At 39.3% G+C, this 24676-nt stretch overlaps 1 protein-coding gene across 1 annotated transcript in view; it reads right to left on the bottom strand.

Moving 5' to 3' along the window:
- SPPL3 (signal peptide peptidase like 3) overlaps positions 1–24676 on the bottom strand; it is a 61998-nt gene that overhangs the window by 18834 nt on the left and 18488 nt on the right. The window contains exon 3 of the mRNA XM_074159799.1: positions 5688–5765. Coding sequence (XP_074015900.1) covers positions 5688–5765 — 78 coding nt within the window. The remainder of the gene's footprint in view (positions 1–5687; positions 5766–24676) is intronic.

The raw sequence follows: 24676 nt of genomic DNA, 5'->3' as shown, positions 1-24676 counted from the left end.
AAGCTCTGAAAAAATAGTACAAATTGATACAATTTAATTCATCCATAGGAGCTGACAACATTCCCCTCCATACCCAGCTCAGCTCTAATTGATTCACCTTTTCATTTTGATATACACACTTTTAAAAAGTTATAAAATAACACAGTATTCTACCCCCTTTTGCCACAGTCTTTGATGCAACTTCTAAATTATATTCTAGCAAATTTTGCTGTAACTTTCTGAAATAGGGGAATTTCATTTAAGGTCTGTTTTGGCCAACAGTGATATCTATCCTTAAATTCTAGTTTGCTTTATATAAAAATACTAGCAATCAAGTTTACCATGATAGTTTCTCATTCTGACATATCATGCTACCCATGACTTAGCTGCAGGTTTATTTATTCCAATAAGCTGCAGAGAACCAGCAGAAGCGCTGTACAGCTCCTGTCTGATGTCTGCAGCAGCATCAAATAACAAGTATCCCAATAAAACTTCCAGGTCAACAGGCATTAAACTCCTTTTCAAGTCAAGCTGTAACTGTACCACGCAAAGTAAACACATTTTATTAATTTGGCAGACAAGTAAAAATCACACCACAATCTTCTACACAATTCTGTAGGCAAGTTATTTCAATTTGGCTACTTATGGCAATGCACAGTGAGCAATTCCGTGCTGCCATCGCACAGCCTGAAATCAAGCACACACAGGTCTGTAGTATCAGAGAGGTGCGGTGTGGTAAAGAAAGAGGGATTGAGCAGTTTCACTGTATAAAATAAAAACAACAAAAGATGCTCTTCCAGTGTAAAACGTGTTTGTCTCTTCTGTTTCTATCATGCAAGTGCTCCCAAAGAGAGGTATGAAATTAAAGCAGCTCTTGGGTTCAGGCAAAACATGAGGAAGCTTCATAGAATCATAGAATGGTTAGAGTTGGAAGCGACCTTAACGACCATTTAGTTCCAACCCCCCTGCCCTGGGCAGGGACACCTCCACTAGAGCAGGTTGCTCAAAGCCCCATCCAACCTGGCCTTAAACACTTCCAGGGATGGGGCATCCACAACTTCCCCAGGGAACCTGTTCCAGCACTTCACCACCCTCACAGGAAAGAATTTTCTTCCTAATATCTAATCTAAATCTCCCCTCTTTCAATTTAAAACCATTACCCCTTGTCCTGTCACTTCAACCTCAGACAGACAGTACTTCTACACAGATTGCAGATCATCAGCTAAGAAGTTATCAAAAATACTAAGAGGCAAGGGAGAATACTAAAATTCTAACAAATTAATCTGTTCTTCTACAGATCCCTCTGCTTTGCCTCTTGTTTGCAGTGCCTTTATCCTTCGTTCACGCTTCCCTTTTCCCCATTAATGCACTGTAGCCTCATAATTTTCCTCTCAAGCTATAAAACTCCAGGAGGAGGCTGACAACCCTCCAGGACTTGTTCCAAGATTCAGCCAAACAAGATAATTCTTTTCCCTGAGCAGCGCTTCATTCCTCTCTGAATTAGCGCAGTTTAGCAAGAACTTTGCATCGTCGTTCTCCCAGTGGCATCGGGCAACTCGCAATTTAAGGGATTGCTATCAGCAAAGAAAAGTGGGAAGAGACTATTAGATCTACTGCTCATAAACAACTGCAGCCCTTTTTCCTTTCATTGTAATAGTGTCAGCAATTACTACCTATAAACATCCCTACTTCAAAAGTAAGCATAAATTAGGAAATTACTTTCACTTAGCAACACAGCTGCTCCGAGATCCAAGACAACTTCTGAATAACCTCCAACCCTTTTATGATTTGGCCCTTCCCTCTGCTACAAATTATCACTAACGTAGTAAAAAAATTGAGAAGCGATCACTAAAACATCCTCCAAGTTAGTTAAAAATTATATTGTAAAACAAGATATACTGAAATTGTATCTACTGGATTGTAAAGAAATCACAAGCTCAGAAACATTTGCTTTTTTATTCAAGTTTCTGCTGGGCTTCCAAAGGCGACATTGAGCCAGCACCTCCCGTCCGGCAATAAACTGGAGTTGTTTCTTCTGTGGGTCCTCCCAGTTCAAGCCGGTAGGATTTCCAGCACAGTGTTTCAAAGCAGGCATGGCTCAGCCTCCCACAGGGAGCCGCTCGGGAGGGTTACGCTGAGGCCAAAGGCATGAGTAAGCTGCTGGCACATTATTATCATGAAAGTTCAGATTCAACTATGGATCGCTTCCATCACAGTAACACTTCAGGGAAACCCTGCAGGAGAGTACTCTTATGAAACAATAGAGAAAATATGAAAGCAAGTATGTATCTATCGTGTCGCTGGCAGAGGCAATAATTTCTTGCTCTACTTTAGTGAGGACACTCACCCACCTTACCAGCTCCGGGGCTGGGAGAACCGTGGGTTGCCACAGAACTGCCAGATTTCGGTTGCTCCAAATAAAAAAATTACGATCAGAATCAGTCATTGACCTGAGAGTTTAATTCAATCAAATCTCAATGCATATTATAGAGAGAGCGTCTAAAATATGTTCTGTGCTCTAACATAGCTACTGTCGCTTATAAAACGTTGCTGCAAGATTAAAGGACAAGTTCCAATGCGAGATCTGGGGTGGGAATAAGAATAGGGGCAACAACAGCGAAAGTGCAGGTAAAAATGTCTTCCCTGCCTAGATGGAGTAAGAGTGCCCGAGTCCCACGTCCCTGGTAAGAACACCTCGCCTTCAGCAGTTTACATGCACCCACTTGTGTGTGCCCTTGCAGAGAACCTTTGTAGCATTCGGTGAGGTCTGTCCCAACCCCTGGTTCCCCCCCGAGTGCTGCGGCTGTAGGTGCTTATGAACTCCAAGCACGGCCTTTCTTTTTTTTTTTAATTGTGAAACATGTATCCCGATTTCAGTAAATGTCAAGTTGTAAAGCCAACCATGAGGACACTGTCTGAACTATTTTCTATTTACGCGCATACTTTAGGTACCCAGAGCCTAGAGACAGAAGACACCAGCTTCATCCCACGCTTCTTGGTTTGGTTTAAAAGCAGATACTTGAACAGGTAGATTCTGGGTTAAATCAGGCTTTACGTAAGCCGAGAGACTGTGTCTGGGTATGTGACAGGATAGAAAAAGATTTAGCTGTTACCTGCTTGCAAAGTAACCCGAACGTTTAAATCAGAGAAGCACCTGGACAAGAATAGGTGGCTGTCCTGCAAGAACCCATGGAAAACAACCTGTTTCAAGCTAAGCTCACCTCTTTAAAAATCCATAATCAATACAGACACATGCATGCTCCAGTTTACAGCCTGTAACTGTATGAAAGATTATACTTGCCCTTTTGACAGCCAATAATAAAGTATATCATGTTCAACGGCTGAGAGACAGTCAGAATGTATATGGGAGAGATGTTCAGAAGAGCTTGAAGCTAAAATTCCTGACCAAGCACAGATGTAGAAAGGAAACACTTGTTCATCCACAGTAAGAAAAGCAGGAACTTGACTCTATAAACTGCACTTTGTTCTGGATGTGGACTTTACCCATGATTTATTAGACATTCTTCTGAATATCTCACAGGTTTGGGGTTTTTTTGTTTGGGTTTTTTGTTTGGGTTTTGGACAAACACTGCTTGTATGAATAAGGACAGTGGCCCAAGGCTTTCCTTTGTTCCCCTGAAACCTCTTGCATTAGACCAGATCCACTGCGCACGTGGATTTTATCCTAATGACTCACCCACCCAATTCTTTCTGATCCTATTACTGCACTTCTGTTCAAGGCACCAGCCAGCGATACTGCAATACCTCTATTTCCTTCTTTTCAGACTAAAAATCAGAACCAAACGCGCTTTCTGCAACATGAAGGTTAACTAAGGAGTGCTATTTGCTTTTTGTCTTACGATAGCTCCATTTGAGACAAAGCACTTAAATCTAGATGAAGACTGAGAACAAGCACCATGAGCCGTTACTTTGGTCTTTCTGGCAAGTCACTTTTCTAAGAAAATCCACCCACTTTGCCAGAAGTTTTTATTTTACCACTTTAGGAATTTCCAGATTACTATAATTTTGCAAGTTATTCCCACGCTTGAATTTCTTAAATAACTTAGTTGTATCTTAGACCCCTTTGTTAACACCACTTCACAATTTTCTGTAAAAACCTGCTTTAGATGTCACTTGCTGACCAAACAGAATGGGAATTTGTCCAAGTCACCATCATAACTGCGGGTTTCCGCTCTGACACCTGCTAAAGAAACTACACATAGGAAATTAATTTTAAAACAATGGGACCCTATCTTGGTCTGTAATAACTCGTATCTTGGGGCCTTCGGGATACAGGCAAAGGAAGGGGACTAGAACAGGGCATTTCCTCAATTGATTTGTGTCCATCACCATCCCCCTACTCAGCCAATAAGGCAGATTGTTCTCAAGTTTGCGGTCCTTGTTACCTGAGCAGTTTTAAATGTAAATCATAGGACAGGACGGTTAAAGAGCATGTGTATATAGCAACAGGATGGCAAAGAGCAGGGGAATATTTTTAGGAGCAAAGAGCTCTGAGAAGGGGAGGCAATTTAAGTTCAAGCACTCCTGCTGTTTTATATTGCATTATGTTTTCAAAATTGAATTTTAATAAATGCTATGCCTTCTTGCAGCCAGATACAGTTCCTTTTACACAACTGCATAAATTCAAATAGTTAAAAACTGAATTAGTCCCTCAACTATATGCTAGATCAACTCAAAACTTGAAGAAAAAAATCTAAACAAATACAATATTTTCTTTTTTTTATTTTCATCATCTTTAGATTTTGTCTTCCTAATGCCTTCTATTTTAATCCCATCAACAGCGCTGTTACCTAATACTCTCTAGCAACAGCAGACAGCTCTTACCAAAAATTGGCTCTTTCATTATATGATTTTATTAACTTATGAATGTGATTTAAAACCTCTTATCCCAACAGCTGCGACATATCATATGTACAACCATGGCCATCATCTATTTCAGGAATACTCGGAGCAGTTCAGAGACTTCACAGTGAATGTATGGCCTTTCACCATAGACTTGTTAAATGAAGCAATGTTCTTCAAGAAACAGGAAGAAAAACATGCTGCACTTGGAAAAAAAAAATACTCTCATTCTGTGATTATTATTTTTTTTTAATATGTCAGTATGAATCTCATTCCTCAGGTGTCACTATGTTAAAGTTAACTGTGTAATCCAAGCTGCAAGTCTAATGAGACAGCAGTGTTTTCTCTCAACTATACTCACATCTCCCAAAGTGGGGAAATTTTGATTTTTCGGAGATCCGAACTTATCCTGCAGCAGTTCTCAGACACTCTGCTGGAATTCAACACTGACGGTGTTTCCCACTTCTCTTTAAAGCTGTTACTCACACCCAAAACATTATATATAGAATTCTACTACCGATAACATTACATTCCTGTCTCTCTTGACAATCCTTTTATGCCCTCCAAAATACAATTTTACACAGTCCTCTTCAAGGACTAACTTCTAAGTTACCTTATATGTGCTTGTAACTTGACATACAACTATGTCTTTCAGAAACCCCAATTAGGTACTTTTTCTTCCTTTTCCATTTCCTTTTCAGAAGCAAGAAATATTTCATTTACTTTAATCATCAGTCTGACAAAGATACAATGAAACAAAAGGCATAAACATAAACTGTATTGAGTCACTTGCCATATTTTTATTCGAAAGAAAAATTCTGCAGAACCATAAAGAAAAATCTTACCTGAAACTGCCATAGACTATGAGGAGAATAGAAATCAGGAAAGTAGACACTTGACTGGAATCCACAAGGGAATATGCCCTGGAATGGGGAAAAAGAAGGCAGGTGTGTCATCATGAGTGTCTATTTCTCCATTGCCATTTGCTAATTCTTTTTCTTGTAATACAAATGGAGAACTGGACGACAAGTCTTTACAGCAGCTCTCTCTAAAATTTTCCTATCATCTCAGAATAGAAAACCTGCAGCTTGTAAATTAACTTTTTTATATTCAAGACAGCAGCACGCAAAATCTGTACGACAATGAAAGGACAATTCAAGATCCTTGTGGCAATTTGTTCTGAGCTCACCACAATCAATTATTTTTTTCTCAAACACATTAAATTGCTTCAATTTTAACTAATGCAACCTTGCATGCAAATAACACTAACTTGTTTTCTGTAAGGCTTCTTATGCCTTAGCCAATAATAGTTAAGTCGCAATATAGCAGTCCAGGTTCATTTAGTCCAGGAAAAAAAAAAAAAATCCAAACACCCGAACCAAACTGAAACCCCACAAGCTGCAATATGTATTTATTAAACCACGCACAAGTACTTCCCTGTTGCATCTTGCAGACAACTTGATACGGGATTCCCCATAGCAATTTCAGCAGGAGACTTAAAACTCCACGTTATTTAAATTGATTTCCTGATACAACACACCTTTGTGTTTTAAGCACAGAAATATATATACTAATATTCGCTGGTTTTTTTTCCTATCTTTGAAAAGCAAACCCTGCTCTGTAGCTTACACTGAAACTTCTTTAGATGTGGGCATTGGGACAGAGGTGGCCTCAGCAAGCCCTCGGCTGATGGCCAGCTGGGGAGAGTGGGGTCAACGTACCAGTGGACAGACAACCCTTTAAGAGGGACATTGAGGAAGGGACCAACAAGACGCCGACAGCTCGCAGGTCAAGGGCAATGATCGCTCCCACTCCCCAGCACTTATGAAGCCGTATCTCAAGCCCTGCCTACAGTTTTAGGGACCCGGGAAGAGAAAAGCAGTTGGACGCTGGGGTAAGCCAAGCAGAGGGCCACCACGCTGGTGAGGGGTACAAGGTACAAGGAGGGGCTCCAGGAGTCACACTGCAAATCCCAGCTGCTTTCCAACAACTTGTGCTAAAGTAATGGAAAAGGAAAAGACTAACGCCCGACGTTAATTGCGTTAATCTTATGCTACGAAAAAAGATAACTAAACATTTCTGAAAATCAACTGAAAAGCTTAATTTCAGCAAGACTATGGATATGGAACAAAGATAATTGAATTACATGATAGTTCCAAATTAAATATCACTAAGCAAATAAAAACTACAGATAGAAGACAGTTAAAGAATCACTCAACCCATTCCCAATTTAAAAGCAATTTAGAGAAAATTACCAAACCACTAGACACACACTTTAAAATACTTTTTTTAATATATAAACACAAATGTGAACCTTCTACTACAGAAATTCAATATTAAACATCACTGAAAAACAGACTGACCCTTTTAGATGACATTACATACTGGTAGAATAAGCTTTTAAGAATTGAGAAACTACTTCTGTTCATTACCATAAATAACTTCAACATTACTCCACACTAAAAGTGAAAAACAAGATGCCTTAGTTGCTCATAAAGTTGGTGAACACATAAAGACTAACTTAAGCTTTATATATATTTATTCTTTATTTCGGTCATGTTTGACCTTTAGTTTCCAAGATGTGGAGCAGAGGTCTCTTAAAAACACCCATGAAGATCAATATACCGGATTGCAAATACATGCAATCTGTAACTAAGCACTTCCAATCAGTGGCTACACAAATGCTGTTCAGGTTATATACAACAGAGTTCGTAGCATATTTTTAGCCAATGATTACAGCCAAGCAGACACCGAGAAGAAAGGGATTAAGGATGAGCACATTAGTTTTATGTCCTGTTACTAGCTTCAATTTCAAGGAGACACATTCCCTCACCCAACCTTGAGAGAAGGGAAAGGGAAACTTCATATCCTGTTTGGATCTGAGAATAAATAGTGGAATTCGTCTATTAAAAGAATCTTCAGGAACTCCAAATTTATAAGAAAGGCAAAATGATTGAATGGAATTTCAGCTGGGATTAAACACACCCAGGGTTACGCACCAAACTTTATTAACTGATGTTAATAAAATTGTATCTTCATAAATCAGCAAGTACTTTTGAGATGAACAATGTTTCCTACATAATTCATCATTGGTGGCAACTTTGGAAGCTATGATAATTAAAATGCCATTTCATCATAATTACTAAACATTAGTCAAAACAAGGCTGTAAATGTTAGGAAGATTTATAAAATGGATAAAATAAGGATGATGCATGGGATCAGCCCTGTGCATAAACCATTGATTTTCGTATTAAAAACTGAAGGCCTTTTGGTACAATGAAATATACTGAATACCTGCACCCCCATTCCAAACAAGGATCTAATACACCATAACCCTGCTGAGAGGCTGCGGTGATGATGAGGACAGGTATCTGCTGATTCTTTGCAAGGGAGAAACGAGAATTAAAGTCCTTCCATCCTGCCCAAGAGAAGTGCGATAGTGTAATTATAAACTCATCGCAGACCAGCGACGTTTCCTGACTTCTCCACACAGAGATCTTACAGCGGGACAACCTAAAAACTCAGTGTTGGTGACGTGATTATGGTCTGGGAAAACTCACGTTCACTGATACCCCCGCAAACAGGGCCAGGGAGATGTAGCCACATGGCAGGAGTCAAGCGAGCAGCTTGGGCAGGTCCAGGTTCCATCCGAAGTTTCCAACACAAGTAGCCCACAAGCAAATTTCAAGAATAATTTTTATAATGCTGAAATCTCATTGTAATAAGCCTCTGCATCTTTTAAACATGTTAATTTTCCTACACCATAGATGGTATTGCACAAAAGCAGAACTGAAAGCAGAACTGATTCCTAAAACCTTAACCACTGGACAATTCATTAACAGACTGAAACCCTTGATCCCCAGTTGTGGCTGCCCCATCCCTGGAGGTGTTCAAGTCCAGGCTGGATGGGGCTTTGAGCAACCTGGTCTGGTGGGAGATGTCCCTGCCCATGGCAGGGGGGTTGGAACTCAATGATCTTTAAGGTCCCTTCCAACTCTAACCATTCTATGATTCTATGATCCCAAATAAACACTTTCTAATGCATTAATCCAGATTAGAGATAATAAGCAAATGACAGCATCACATGCAAAATTGAGAAGTAAGATTACTTCAAGGTTTTGACTATTATTCTAAATGCCAGACAGTGAGCTGCAAGCCCATTTGTATTTTTAACTGAGATTTAAAAGACCTTCTACAAGGTCTTCTAACAGAGTCCATGTGCATGTAACTGGATTCTCCAATAAAGCGTATTTCAAGTACGCAAGTTCAAACACTCCCACAGCCCAACGCAGCATCAGCACTACGTCCTTCCCAAATGGGATCGGCCACAACCAAAATAAAACCCCACACTTAAGAAATTTTCTGCAGTCACACATAGCCAGCCTTCCACTGCACATACAGAAATAAGCCATCTTCCTTCTACATGGAATTTTGTAAAATTAAGTATTTAATCTCAGAACAAGTAGTGGAAACATGCACAGAAAATGCCTGTAACAAGCCCGTGCATAGTTGTCCTTTGACTTAAATACTGATTTTTTACAAGCAATTCTTAGTACTTTAGAAACATGACAATCCACGAAGAAAAGATCATTACTCTTCATTCTCATTTTGAAAATTAATACTAGATCAGACCACACTAAAGACTGCTGTCTTTTGAAGGACTTACTTCAGTGCAGTTCACTGCGTGCCACGTTACAAGAACAACTACCAACCCATTTCTAAACTCTAGCATGTATGCAGAACACTGCTCAAAATACAAAGACACCATTGGTTTTCCCAGGGAAGTATGTTTTTTAGGATTCTTACACTACCACACCTAAAATTCAACATCCATGTAAGGAAGCTGTTTTAGAAGTAAGATATTTAATCAGGCTATCAGACAGATTCTTGTTACTCAGTCAAGTAACAAATAACTATTTATAGTTATGAGACTATAATATTAGACCCAAGTACTTCATAAAACCAAACACACCGATGGTTTGCCTTTCTCTCTAAGCCCCTTTTATCAGCCAGCCAGTGAGAGGTAACTTCCCAAATGCTGTCTCTACAACTCAAGATCTCACTCTGAACCTGCATCTTTACATGGCTGGGATCAATTTTAGCACATTCTCTGCCATTAGGCATCTATTTCTGGCAGCTTCATGGGCAAGTGCTTTCAACCCAGAGCCTGCTAAGGCATGCCAAGGCAGAGACACAGCAAGCACTGTTCTATAACATACTCTGTGTGTCAGCCCCATGGCTATACAGTGAAAGTATTGTCCAGACAACAATCCCAGCAGCGAGCTCTCCAGCCTGGCACAGACTGCTCCATAGACCTTTACCTACAGAACAATTCCAGGGATTCCCAGCCATCGCGACACACCACCACTTCCACGTGTCCCGAACAGTAACCCATAAAATACGCCACACCAGTTACAGCTGGCGTTCCAAGCAGCACTCTCCCTTCTTCTGGGAAAAAAAAAATGAATAACTTCTGTATTCCCAAGGGAACAGAGACCTGCTTCATTCACAGCTAGAGGAGATGGTAACCAGCTAATGAAAGCTGAAACAACAGTAATAGCGTTATAGAGACACTTGCAAGATCCCTCTCCTCTGTATCAGTACCTGCAGGTCGAGCTCTCTTTTCCCCTGTGGCCATAGGTCCAAGCTCACCTGTCTTTGACTGTGAACCTTCACCCTACAGGGTTTGCCATCTGACTGCTAGGAAATTTTTAAAAACACCCTTCTTTTAGACCTACTGTTCCCCTATTATGTACATACTTCTTAACTCCTCTGTTCTTGTTACTTCTTTGACGCTTCCAGCTCAAGAAAATCACCCAGTCAATGCAAGCACTGGTTTTCATGTTTTAGCTATTCCTTATCACCAAAAGATAAGCAGTTTCTTGATAAGAGTCTCAACAGTCCTTCCAAACCAGCAGGAGTCGTCCCTTGGGCAAAGCCTGGTACTTCTTTTTGCCCTCTGTGCTGAGCAATAAGTACCTGCAACTTTGTTCAATGAAGATGCAGAGAAAGAAAGAACTGGGAACCAAATATGTCTCCTGATGACAGCACAGAGCATTACCCTCTACACCATCTACTTACCATGGGCCAGTCTGACGTGACCACAAGCCAACACTGCTGTTACAAAAGCAACTTCTCACCTTTTACCACTCACCCGTTCTCTTTCTTCATCCCGTGCCAGCGCAACCATTTGCAAAACCACATGGAAAACTAGATCAGGGGACTTGTCTGCTTGAATAATAATGGAGAATGAATGGGAAGGTTTCTCAAGTGATCCAGATTCCCGATCTGGAATGTTTCTGGACATAAAAATCAAAGAGGAACGACTTTTCAGTGGCAGCATTGGCTTAAATACCCCAAAACTATCACCTCAGAGACCAGGCAAGTTTTATATAATTGAAATGAAAGCCTCTTTCTGTTTGTACAAGAAGCCTACTAAATGGATGATTAAAGAAATTCAGCCCCTCAACGTTTTGGTACCAAATATCACTCCCCTGACCTCCAGGTACAAGAGAAATCGTGAAAAATTCTGCCGAGGGGGCACTGAGAAGGCTGCGCACCGAAGTCTCCATAGCAATGCACACTAAAGACCTTGGGCATGAATCACTCTCCTACAGAAGCTGTTACACCAGCAGCAAGATAAACTTTCCCTGCTTTTACTGTACATATATGAGAATGCAAGCAATAGAGCAACAAATAAATCACATCGACTTGAAAAGCACAGTAGCTAAACTAACTTCACTGAAGTTCACATGAAGAACAGAAGATTGCATTTCATCAGGTACGTATCAGTGATCACAATATCCAAGCGCTTTTAAGATTAAGAAAAACAAAACTAAAAGGAAGGTAAGCACATTAGACAGACTGGAGTAAGGATGGATTAAAATAGAAGAGACAGGTCTTTTCCTTTGTTTAATGGGACCAAAACTACAACTTGCAGACATCTATCACAGAATCACAGAATTTCACACTGATGGGCATGTCAGGAGATCATTTAATTCCTCGAGTTACAATTTGTTCTTACTTTGGGGAAAAACAATCAGTTGGTCATGATAAATGTTTGTTTACCTGTTGTTTAAAACACTCTTTGGTGAAATGAGAAGACTTTAACGGCCTTCCAGTACCTGAAGGGGGCCTACAGGACAGATGGGGAGGGACTCTTTATGAAGGAGCAGTGATAGGACATGGGGTAATGGTTTTAAATTGAAAGAGGGGAGATTTAGATTAGATACTAGAAAGAAATTCTTTACTGTGAGGGTGGTGAGGCACTGGAACAGGTTGCCCAGAGAAGCTGTGGATGTCCCATCCCTGGAGGGGTTCAAGTCCAGGCTGGATGGGGCTTTGAGCAACCTGGTCTGGTGGGAGGTGTCCCTGCCCAGGGCAGGGGGGTTGGAACTCAATGATCTTTAAGGTCCCTTCCAACTCTAACCATTCTATGATTCTACGACTTCTCTTGACATCTAATGTAAGGTTTCCTGACAACAATTTCAGTCCATAGCTTTTCTCCTACACAAAAAGTCCTTCAAAACTCATGGGGAGCTTCTCATACCAGACACAAGCAGGATAAACTGGATCCATATGTGAATTCACCTTTATATTCCCGCTCCTGAAAGATGTGGCTGCTTGAAAAGTGACTACAAAAAACTTCAAATACCCTTCAGCCCATATTAAAAGCCACAACTGTTTATTCAATCAATATGGTACTCTTCATTTACAATTAAAGTATCGGTTTCATTATCAAATGTCGACTGTCTCCTCACAATGTAAGCGACATTAATCCATGCCCACCAAAACATGTATCCCACTTCTGTAACTTCTATTCTGTTTGAAAGAAAACTCCTTGTAGGTAGGTATCAGCATTGGAAAGGTGACAATGAAGCATCTCCTTCCCCGCCCTATTATTAATCATTCATTTTCAGAACTTGCTGAATGTGTGCATTCAGTTTGAGGGTTCCCTCTCAGCAGATGGGTTCAAAAGGAATCAGAAAAAAAGAAGAAAAAAGCCCCAAACCCCAACAACCAACTTGTGCTGGAAATTTGGTGTTAAATGACAAAATCAAGCACGGAGAAAGTTCATGCCCCCCCCCTCCTCCAGGGGTTTTATATATTTCGAAAGCTGTTTAATGTGTTTATTGCATCAGTGATTGCTACAGCAATAGAAAAACAGAAAGTCAAGAAATACTAGTTGGTAAATTCAAGACAAGTTGAAGAATATTTTGCAATGTGCTTCCCCTGCCCCACCCCTGGTTTTTGGAGCTACCAGCTCTAGGCAGAAATCAACATTCACCTTCACACACTGCTGCAATGACCCTCTGTGTCTATTTTCTTTTGATCATGCATGAGCATGCCACTCATGAGAAAAATGTTTTCTTGAATCTACTTGTCTCTGATATTTTCCAAACATTCTACTATTTCATTCCTTAAAAGAAGCATGAGAGAATACAGTGATCAGGACATGTACTGTATGTACTGCTACGTACAATGTACTGCTAAGAACAATTCCTTTTTGACGCTACAGTGCAAGGCATCTGTGAGATATCACTGGAGCATCATTTATTAAGACGAGAAAATGAAACCCAAGGACTCCAGAGCCCAGCCCCAGGGCACATGAAAGAAGAGCACCGCCATGTAGATGAAGATCAATTACAGTTAATTGCGCAAATATTCGTTTTGGTTGGGGGCAGACTCACTCCGTAGGTAAAACCAATACTACTTTTTTCCTTTCCCGAATTCCAGGTCAAGGGTATAACTAAAAAGCCTCTTTCAACAGCCTTACATATGCAAGATATATACATATTTAAGAGCCTCCATTAGGCTTGCTGCCAAACCAAAGTTAAATCTGAGTGTAACAGTTAAAGGTACAATTTTAAGCGTGAAGTCATGGCACCCACAGCTGTAAACATATCTCAACACTATTCCATTCTTTAGTGTGATTCATAGGAAAAACAAGCAAATTGCTATGGCTTCACTTACGTTAAAGGAATAGCTTGTTTTCTAAAGTAAGTTTACAATTTCATCTCATTGTCACGTGCAGATAAGGTCTGCTAAGTCTGAGTAATTTATGGAAACATGGATCACATCAGAAAAAAACCTAAAGCAAATCTGAAGTGAAAAAAAAAAAAAAAAAAAAAGAGTAATTTGAGATGTTCCACTAAACCAAGATTTTCCTATTCAGGCTTAGTCAGGGGTCAGGCAAGCATTTCAAAGTTGTAATTGGAGAACAATTCTGCGGTTTTATCAGACACGGGGCTCAGAACAATATTTTCACACTATTAGATACCAAATATATATATATATATATATATTACACATCCAACTAAAAAACCCAATTTCATCTTCTACCCTTTCCAGAGAGCCGCTTTCCTAAAACTCTCACCCTAAAACCAAACACCAAGTTCCCAACTAAGTTGCTAAGAGAGAAGACTCCTCTGAGCTCACTTTGAGAGGAAACTGAAGGATACAGCCAGAAAGGCATCAGGAGAGAAAATCTTGCAAAAAACAATTTTCTGTTAAAAACATTCTCTGAGCTACCCTTTTGGTTCACCCCACTGTTTGCCAACAGAACAAAGAATTACATGTTTCACAGTGTTTCAGAATTACAGTAACTGGAAGACTTCCAGAGTTCCCATTCAGCCTGGAGCACTCCCTTCCCCGCAGGAATGGGAGCACGACTTCCAGTCCCTGCACGGAAGCACAAAAATACCTTGCTCATTCAAAGGAGCAATATTTCCAACCAAGACAGAACAGTGTCCCCATACCTTAAAAGGATCCGCAGCTCCTGACCTCCCCACCTGTCAGGGGGAACAACACTAAATGGGATGCTTGAAAGGAAAATTTGCAATCAGTGGTTAGTGGAGAAAAATTACATGTATAACTAAGCTGTATTGGACACACGTATCTGCTTAAGTAGCCAGAACCCAAATAAATATCCAAAACCATCTTGGACATCTTTGACATTGCTGCAATAGAAAATACAGGCTGTTTTTTATTTCATGCTATCTACTTGTAGAAAGAATGGGAGTCTGGATACATAATTTTCACCTCTCACCTACCACAAAAATAGATTTACCTTTTTTTGAGGTCTATTATTTTATCGAGGAGGGTTGGTTGGCTGATTTGGTTTGGGTTGGGGTTTTTGCTCTAAAACACACAAACAAAAAAAAGACCTGGCAACCTCCCCTTCTTTCTTTCTTTCCCAAAGAAAGAAAAAACAAGATGTCACAAAAAGCAGGGCATGCTTTTACTGCCAAATATGTGTCACCACCAGCCAAGGAATCTCTTCAGAAGTACATTTTGAAACCGTATCACAAACATACACTACTGCAAACATTTTTTGAAAATGTGAACAGAACACCCATACAACATGTCTGCAATAATGGATCCCCGTGGAAGAAAAGTTAGTAGGTATCGTTTCAGTGAGTTAAACTGAACAAGAATATATGGAAAAATATATTTAATATCAAAACACAGAGCCTGTTAGTGGTGAATGTTTTACTCATTTTTTTATTTTAATTGTGTCATGTTTATTTTAATTGAGCTGTTTTAGCCCAGATAACTCATCCCAGAACACTGGCATCCTACTACAGACCAGCCCCAGCAACTGCTGAGCCAACGCACAGCTCTGGTTTTATTTTTTAAAACAATTATTACTTTTATCCCTTCTTGACAGTTAAGTCTAAAGGACTTTAGCTTAAGACAGGATTTGCCTCTGATGGTTGAAAAATCAAAAGTCTGAGGTGAGACAGACTAACAGGCCAGCCCTACACTGTAAATTTCAGCCACTTTAGCTAACCTCAATTTTTAGCTCATCTCTGACTTCAGCAGCACTAACAGAGCTCTGCCAACAAAACCTCCTTTTTCAAAAATTTGCCATTACAATTAGCTCGGGTTTTGCTAGTAAAACTTACTTTATTCACGGGCAGGAAAAGACGAAAGAGGTGGAAAAATTACCCCAGGAAACCAGCAAGCTGACCTGGCAAATTACCATTTTTGTGAAGTGAGTTTTTATTCAGGGCAGGAGTTGCACAATTACTAGGTATGACGCAAAGACAAAGGAGTCAACATGTGGCCAGGTACAAGGTGGGACTAAAACCCTGTCAGGAGCAGCTTACAGTTAGGCCTGATTAAGCACATTGTAATACATACACCTGTAATCCAAGTGGATTTTACTGGAGCTAATGTAGATTAAACATAACTAACCTTCCTATTGCCTTCTAACTAACCTTCTACACAGAAATTAGCACTGGTTTAATTAAGCTACTTTTCAAAACAGACCACAGGCAGTGTAGCTTCTGCAATCTATGACACCATTTTATAATATTTTGTGCTATTTCAGTGCTTCCAGATTTGTTTTCACAAGTAAACTCTACGGTTGCAGCACGCAGTAGTATCCATCTCCTGAAAACTGTAATGAAGTTATCTGTCCCCACAAGCCCTTTTGAGCGCCCGGACGCAGTTGTAACCCCCAGCTCACCAGATACCTTTGCTACAGCTGCATGGACCTACCACCATATAACATCTTGAGGCACGCACCATCCATTAATGAGACTGTCAAGTAAACCCCAGCATCATTAACACGTGAGGGTATTCAGTACAAGAAGCAGTCATAATGCATCTGCAAGGGCCAAACTGTAAGTATTTTAAAAAACATGTTTCATGAGAATGAGAAAAACAGATAAGACTCATTTGCTGAACTCTAAGTAAAACAATTTTCTTGCCTGTAACTATCTTCATAGTTTATCAATTTGTTGAGGACTTCAGTGGACTGCAGAGGACAGATTCAAGCTTTACTGGAGTACCATATAAATTGCCAAACAAAAATATGAATGTAATGCTTTTGTGAAAGAATTAAGATCAGCAAATAGCAGAACAAGATGTAAACATATAACTAAGAAAATATACATAAATATACGTATGAGACATCTGACAAAGCCAGAAGGTTGCGGCTCAGCCACAAGAACGCACTGAAGTTGCATAACACACATCGGAAGACTTTCCTCATCTGGAAAACTGTTTCTACCTTCCACAAATACTCAAAAGGAAGACTGTAAGGAGGGAGAAGAGAGGACATCAAATCAAGATGTTACTCACAATCCTTTCTTGCCAGAACCACAAGCATATTTTTCTCTGTAAATTTTCAGATTCCAACAGACCAGTGAACTCTGCAAAGGTCAGTCCAATATTTAGCCTATCCCAACGTTTTGCTGAAACAGCTCTTCTATCTAAATTACCACTTTCAACTGTACGAAACTTCCAAAAAAAGCCCATTTTACATCAGAAAAAAAAAAAAAGGCAGATCAAGGGTGTGGTTACTGTAATTTAACTCTACTGAGAAGCACTGTACAAGCTGCCTACAGTTTCGTGCTCGACGGCCTCAGCACAATCCAAACACCGCGCTCTCGGGCAGGGCCATATGGAAATGTCACGGGTTATCCCTGGTGCAGGAAAATTTTCTGCAATTTTGACAGCTAAGACCTTTTTTGGGTTATAAAGGTATCAATTTATATCCCAGTCATATATGGAACCCAGAGCTTTCAATCACTTGGTAGTACAGCTCTGCACTAGACAGGAGACTGCTTAGTGCTAGGTTTCATTTTACGGCACTTATTCTAGTTACAGGAAGAAGATAAAAACTTCCCCAAAGTCTTTGCCTTAGGCTCCCATCTATGTTTTGAGCTCTGTAAGCCTTTTTTTACTTAACAGAAAAGCCCATTAACGATGACTATAATTACCTAAAACATGAGGATGGTCCCTACTTCCAGTTTACAATGAAGTACATTTACTGCTTGAAGAACGGGTACAAGTCTCTTCCACACAAGAATCCTACATTCAGTAACAAAGCCTCATCCCAGCTATAAAGTGAGATACCTACAACCAAACAGTCCACACTGCCAGCCCCGGCACAGTCGGACCAGACGGGGGTGGGCTAAGCCTGGGGACTGTGCTCTCACAGGAGCAGGAGACCTGTTCTGAGCAGGGCCAGAAGCTGCTGCAGTGAAAATGCTGACAAGCCATTTATATCATGACTCAACATTGTTAACACAGCTACTACAGCACAAGTTATTACTTTCAGCCAGCAGCATCTCAGAGGACCCTAAACCGTAACTAAAAGCCATCTGACCTGATAAAATGTGGGAGTTCTCATTGTTTGGAATTAAATATTTGTCCCAGTCTTCACTGCACTGCTGCTCCATCTGGAGCAGGAAGACAGTGGTGAGCAAGCATCTCACCTCTGTCTCACAATTAAGAGATTTATATTGACTTTGCAATTGCCAAACAATTCATGTACAACCTCTGACAATAACATGTCCCGTAGAAGTCTTACACACACACAAAAATTATATTTTGACTAAAACGAAAAAAGAAGAAGAAAAAACCACAAACCCCCAAACCCAACCTCCCCCCCAGTATTCCCAGAGCACCCAAATAAGCTCATATAAATCAGTCATACTGGACTAGCCTTACTTTTGAGTACTTTAAAACTGTGCCACTCAGACTTGAAGTTTTTCTAAATTTAGAAAAGTGGGTGATAGTAAGACGTCAGCTCCACACTCACTCATCTCAAGAACAAAAAAACCCTTCTCGGGTCTGTAGTAGACCGAAAGCTCTACAATAATACAAGATTACTTTGGCCAACACACACACGCACAAGTCAAACACCCAAGATGAACCAATCTACTCTCCAAACATACAAACATGCTCAAAAAGCATATCAATATAAGCAGAAAGTACCGTTATTCCCGATAGTATGACAAAAAGTGCCAGTGGGGTAAAAAAGCTTCAAGTGGGTCAAGGAAGTACCAGCAGTTGAACCCAGAAAATTTAAAATATGTTTAATTTCTTCATTGAAGCAGAAGCACCGACTGAAAATAACAGATGTTTTACTTTCCAATGTAAGTGAAAAGCAAGGAATTTAAAACATAAAACAAAAAAACCCACAAAAAACCTCCAAACCTTACATGCAGTTTGAATTAAAAACTTTAAGTAAAATCTCACACCAGGTTTTCTGTAATACTGCAATGATAATATTTCATGGTTGCAGTACTTCATTTGTAGAATAATGTACTGCTGTTCACAAAACCAGAAGTACAATTCTAAAAAACAAACAAACAAACAAACAAAAAAAATCAAACAGCAACATAGTTTGCTTTTTAAAAAGCAAATGCAAGGCAGCTTGTTTACAAAAAAATAAACTCCTTTAAACAGGCAAAAAAGATCAAGCATCAACTATCGTTAGGATCTACATTACTGGTATGTCAAACAGCAGCTCAATGGATCCATCGCTGCCCAATGGATCCCACCCAGAGAGAATGCACAAAGCTGTATTTGAACACACAAAGATTCCCATAATTAGTTCAGTTACAACTGAGGAGGTGAAGGGGGGAAATTAAGCTTAAAACTGGGATTTTGCTCCTGTTCTGATGCAAGTCATTGACTCCCTATTAACTTGAGTTATAATTCTCACACCCACAAGCACATGACACACTCCACAGAGTCTTTTAATCAAAAGGAAAGAATGGCTATTTTACTTAGTACAGAAAAAAAATAGAAACAAGTGAATCAGAGAGCTACACGTATTTATTACAGGAAGAAAATTTCTGAGTGTAAAGCACCAAAATGTATAAAGCACTACAAAGAAATACAGATAATCAGTGTAGCATGTTTCCAAGGTACCTGTGCCAAAGGCTCCATGACTCAGGGTAGCGTGAAGCTAGGAAACAGAACTTCAGCTTCAATTGTTAGTATGGCACGAAATGCATATAAACAGACTCTAATGCAATTAACTTGTTAAAACTGCATATGATTTAGTACAGAAGTCAATTAAGGTTTTACATTATGAGCACTGTGATTTTCCCATACTAGTGAGCCTACTGATGCTAGTATTTTGGATCGACACTTCTGTAGTCACATTTTTCCTGAGCTGTTTTCTTTATTTCTCTTCTTTTTAATCCTATTTTGTAAGAGCAAACAATAAATACAGCCCAGGAAGGAGAAAGCGCTATTAAGGCAGAAGGCAGGCACTGGTATTTAAGTGTGAATTTAGCTTTAGTGTGAGAAGAATTATCAGGCTGGAACAAGTATAGAAAAGAGTTTCTAAGATGACGGGATAGGTAAGAACTGAGTTTATTTACCCTAGAACGACAGACAGGAAGGGGAGAAGTGGGAACACCGGCAAAAGGAAACACCAAATGGGGGAACTACAGATTAAAATGACCTAAAACTGTGTTACTAGCAATAGAGGAATGCACATTCTTTCCCAATACCAAATGGTAAACTGATGCAATTGAACAATTTTTTCCTCCCTCAACTCCAAGTTCATTTTCAGATTAACGTCTCCATAGTCACACGAACACTAGTGACAACACAAGAGATGGCAGATCTTCCACCTTCATGCGCTGTGCTTTCGGGGGGGAGGAACCAAAACCCAAAAACCCAAACAACACAAAAACCAAACAGACCCATTACAAATGTATTATCCAGTATGTTCTTTTCAGTCCTGAGAAACAAGAAAATGAAGGAGAACATGTCCTACTGCTCTTTTGTATTCACTTATTCTAAACAGTAGAGGTTTAATGAAACGATAATGTTCAGGCAGATTAATAGAAGCATCTCACAGGCTGAGCCTCAGAACATGGCCAGGCTTATTAACAGCAAACTCTAACAGCAGCTGTCACGTCCTCAGTATTGCACCACATAAACCTTTTGGACAAATTGAAGTATATGAGGCTTCACGTACAGGACGAAGTGTAATTTACATTTGACAGGACCAAATTGCACCACTCAAAAATTTAACTAGTTTTATCAGAGAGATATTGTAATTTCATTACGTACCATTCTTCTTCTACAAACACAGAATTGACATGTACATGCCAAATCCAGTGTCAGACAACAGAGGGTGAGCCTGTAATATTTCTGCAAGCCCAGGGGTAACTAGGTTCAAAAGCTACTATAAATCTAAAACAAAACCAAAAGATTATTTTTACCGAACGAAATGTTTGCCTTTTAAAAAACAAACTTCTATGTAAAGGCATCAGGGTAACGTCACAGAGGAAAGCAAGCTCTCTCCTATTCACCAGTCATCCATTCCTTTGCAACGGCTTCCTAAATATACAGCTGACACCCCGTAGCAATAGGACCCAAGAAGACAACTTCTGCTCACATCTCCCTCTTAGTGTAACATTCTTATTTCATTAACTCAATTTCTACTCACTTAATGGGCGTTGTAGGCTAGACAAACTAGAACACATCAGAGCAGTGATCCACGTATAAAAAAATGCTTTTACTTAGGTATTCATTAAATGTTACAGCAGAGTCAGATTAAATCTTCAACAACAGAACTTTAACCCAGGCAGAAGCGCAAGCCAGCACTGCCAGGAGCAGCCACATCAGATTTTTCAGGTGTTATTAAAAATCATGACACTTCCAACCACGTGGATAGAAAGGAAAACTCATAAATAGAAGTCAGGTTAACTTCTATTTTTCCCATCTTTAACAGAATTGCTTTGAAAAGTGCAAACTGACACTTCTGTACGAATCTTGAAGCCCACTGAAACAATAGTCTCTAATTTTTACATTAACTTAAAAATAATTTCCATAAGGATTTGGCAATTAATAGCTCAAGGTTTTTAGGAAAAATACAGAACTACTGAGCTTGATAGGGATGTCCATGTACCAGCAGGCTCAGAATGACTTAATATATGCCTAGCATCTATGAGCTACTATAAAACAAACACCATGTGGTTTTGAAGACATGCTGCTGATGCTATAGTAGAGGACTCAGCTTTCCAGGAAATTTTACATGCTGGAAGCCTAAATGCTGATCTTCAGCATTTATTTCAGTTTGCATTTTCCTGTATTACATGTAGTAAATAACAAAATACAAATTAAAAGTGAGTGGTCAGATATAAACATTTCAAATAAACAAAATAGTCTTCTCAACTCCGCAACAGTCTCATGCTACCATAATGCATACAAGTAAAATCAAACAGTATTTGTGGAGAGGAGCAAACTCTTATTAGACCAGCTAATATACAACTGGAGAGACATAAGCTTCTCAATACAGAAACACCAGAGGTTTTGAAATCCTCAAGGGGTACATAAACCACCTACTTACCAGTTAGTTAAAAAAAATTGTCTCTCACCACAAATATATTTACCATCACATCAACAATATTAGAAAATTGGCAGCTAACAAAAATTTGAAAATCTTGTTTTCCTGCTTGAGGAGAAAAAAAAAAATAGTGTAGAGCTAAAGATATGCAAAATGTAGTAAGAAAATGATAAAGGAATGTCACAGTTCTCTAAGCAGCACCTGGAAACTGTTAAGAGGGAAAAAACAGCCCTCAGCTGCAAATGCAATTTTTTTACCAATATTGCTGAAATTTGGAATTTCAAAACACATTAGTGTATTTGCACAAGACTTTTGTTCTAGCCATTCAAGTTTCAAACTAGGCAGCCCGGATACTTTTTTATACAGTATTCTGTACAATCAAGGGTGTAAAACAGCTCATATAAATCCAAAGTCTAGCTCTCTACAAAGTTATTTCCGTTAAACACATTTAATTCATTTAATTTTTAGAATTTCCTTGGGGTTTTCCCCCATACACATACAGTGCCTATGGAAATACCTTAAAACCATTATGTACCTAAATTTTCTTCTCTAAATCCTATACTGTACCTGTAATATTTTTGAATTTTCTGAATCCAGAAAACTGCTTAACACTGACAGAGGACAATTTTCTACAAATCAACCTATGTCAATCAAAAAATCTGGGTTTTTTTCAGCCAGAATGCAAACACGCGGAGTCTTAGAAACATTGCAAAGGTATTTCTTACGTCCCACATAACCATTCCTTCCTTTCTAATTTGGCACCCCTGCCCAGTTTCATCCTTGTTCTGGATTCCCATGTCTCAAAGCCAACTACAAAAATACTACAGAGGCAAATCCTCCCAATATCCTCCAGTAATCCTCAGAGTTACTTTAAGCAACAGACCAGTCTGAAAATACCAGAGTCCCCTGGGAAGCCAGAGATTACACGCTGTTGTGCTGCATTTATATTTCTGCTGATATTTCTTGCTCAGAAACAAAATGCTTTCCTGGAAAAGCTTTTGTAGTGAACATCCAGATGTTTAACCTTCCTAAAAATAACTGAGTTCACCCTTGGAACACTCTTTTAATCCCAGAGCAGTCTACAGGCAAAAGCACTCGCATCAGAACTAGACTAAGATAAACTCAACTCCAATAAAAGTTAAACTCCGAAAAACGTAGTAGCAAGATGACAAAGCTGATTCAAACACATCAGCATTTTTTGTTAATTGTTAAAGTATTATACATAAGCCACCTACTGAGTTTAGACATAATTCACATTCAGTTTGTCACTTTGCAGTAATTCCTGTAATTCAAAACTATATGCTATTTTGAGTCCGTAATAATATTAAAATGCTATTTCATTCGCTTTCACAGCATTATTCAGAATTGAATGTATAGAGTAAATTGAATGAATAAAGTAAACCCAATAATTTAAAAATATTGCTTTATCATCCTTAATATTTTATTTGAAAACTACTTTTACATAAGAAATAAAGCACAGTGGGGCTGTAGCTACCATAAACTTTAAGCTGTTTTTAAAACACTATTTCATTACTGCTTAGCCTTTGGGGGACTTTTTAAGTTAAGATCTTATACGTGAGCACCTGCATCTTGTATTTTTGAAATACAAAAAGAGAAAATTATCTTAATCAATATGCAAGTGATTAACTTTCATCAGCCATGCATAAAGTTGCAAATCAAATACTACAATCAGAGACAGAAAAGCAAATTAAATACATTTCATTCACAGACATTAATTCCAAAAGTTTTCAGACGCAAAGACACAGAATGCAGAAGAAGAAATGTGCTGCTGCTTCTGGACTTTCAAAAAGTGATTTTAATATTTGAAGTTTATAAGTAACACCTAGTAGGAACAAGCTCATGCTCTGTGTGTGAAAAATCAGCTCTGCTCAAATTCATCCCAAGCTAGGGAAGAAAAAAAGCAAGCCACAACACTCTGGTAAGTGTTATTTCAGTCCACACACAAGTACTAATACCTATTATGCAGCCATTTAACTGTCACTTTTGCATAGCTACTGGTATGTGAAAGTATCAAAAGCCCCTGGTTGAGAAACAGGAAGGAGCTTTGGAATTTATCTCAATTAAATATTATTCTTCCCCAGATTCCAAGAGTGAAGATCCAAGTGACTGCTTGCGACTTACAACAGAGATCTCGGATCATCCAGACCCGATCTTTGCCCAGGACATGAAGGCCAGAAGGATGCTGTTCCCGGGATGGACTAAAGCATGGCTAGAGGAGCTTCCCCAAGTGCAGGCACAAACCACAGCTAAATTCCCATGTCACTGTGTCTGGAAAGAAACACACACACGCACACGGAAAAGCCTTTCCCTTCAGGCTTCTCTCTCCACCACTCTGGGAAGCAGCAGAGGCGGATGACAAGGCATAAACTGCTTTCACACTTCACAGGGAGCAAAGCGCAGGATGAAGCAGTTTAAAATCAAAACAGGAGAAGTTTAAGACATTTTTCCTGCCTGCTTTGTTGCCTGTATTTGTATTTGAAGAGAGTTCTAAATCGAGGTATCTGAAATGCAAGAAGAAAAAAAACAACCCAAAAATTATGTAAAAGGAACAAATCTTGGCAACATCTTAATGGGAGAAAGTGACAAAAAAGGGACAGATGTGATTTCTGGATGAAAAACTGAAGGGAACTTTTCTTAATTTAGGACTTAACACTGATTTGTTCAAATGTTTTCCTCTAATCTCTCCAGAAATTACTATAACAG

This window comes from Numenius arquata, chromosome 16, assembly GCF_964106895.1.
Source record: "Numenius arquata chromosome 16, bNumArq3.hap1.1, whole genome shotgun sequence".
Taxonomy (NCBI): domain Eukaryota; kingdom Metazoa; phylum Chordata; class Aves; order Charadriiformes; family Scolopacidae; genus Numenius; species Numenius arquata.
The sequence above is the reverse complement of the archived record's forward strand: the minus strand, read 5'-3'. Positions and strand labels throughout refer to the sequence as shown.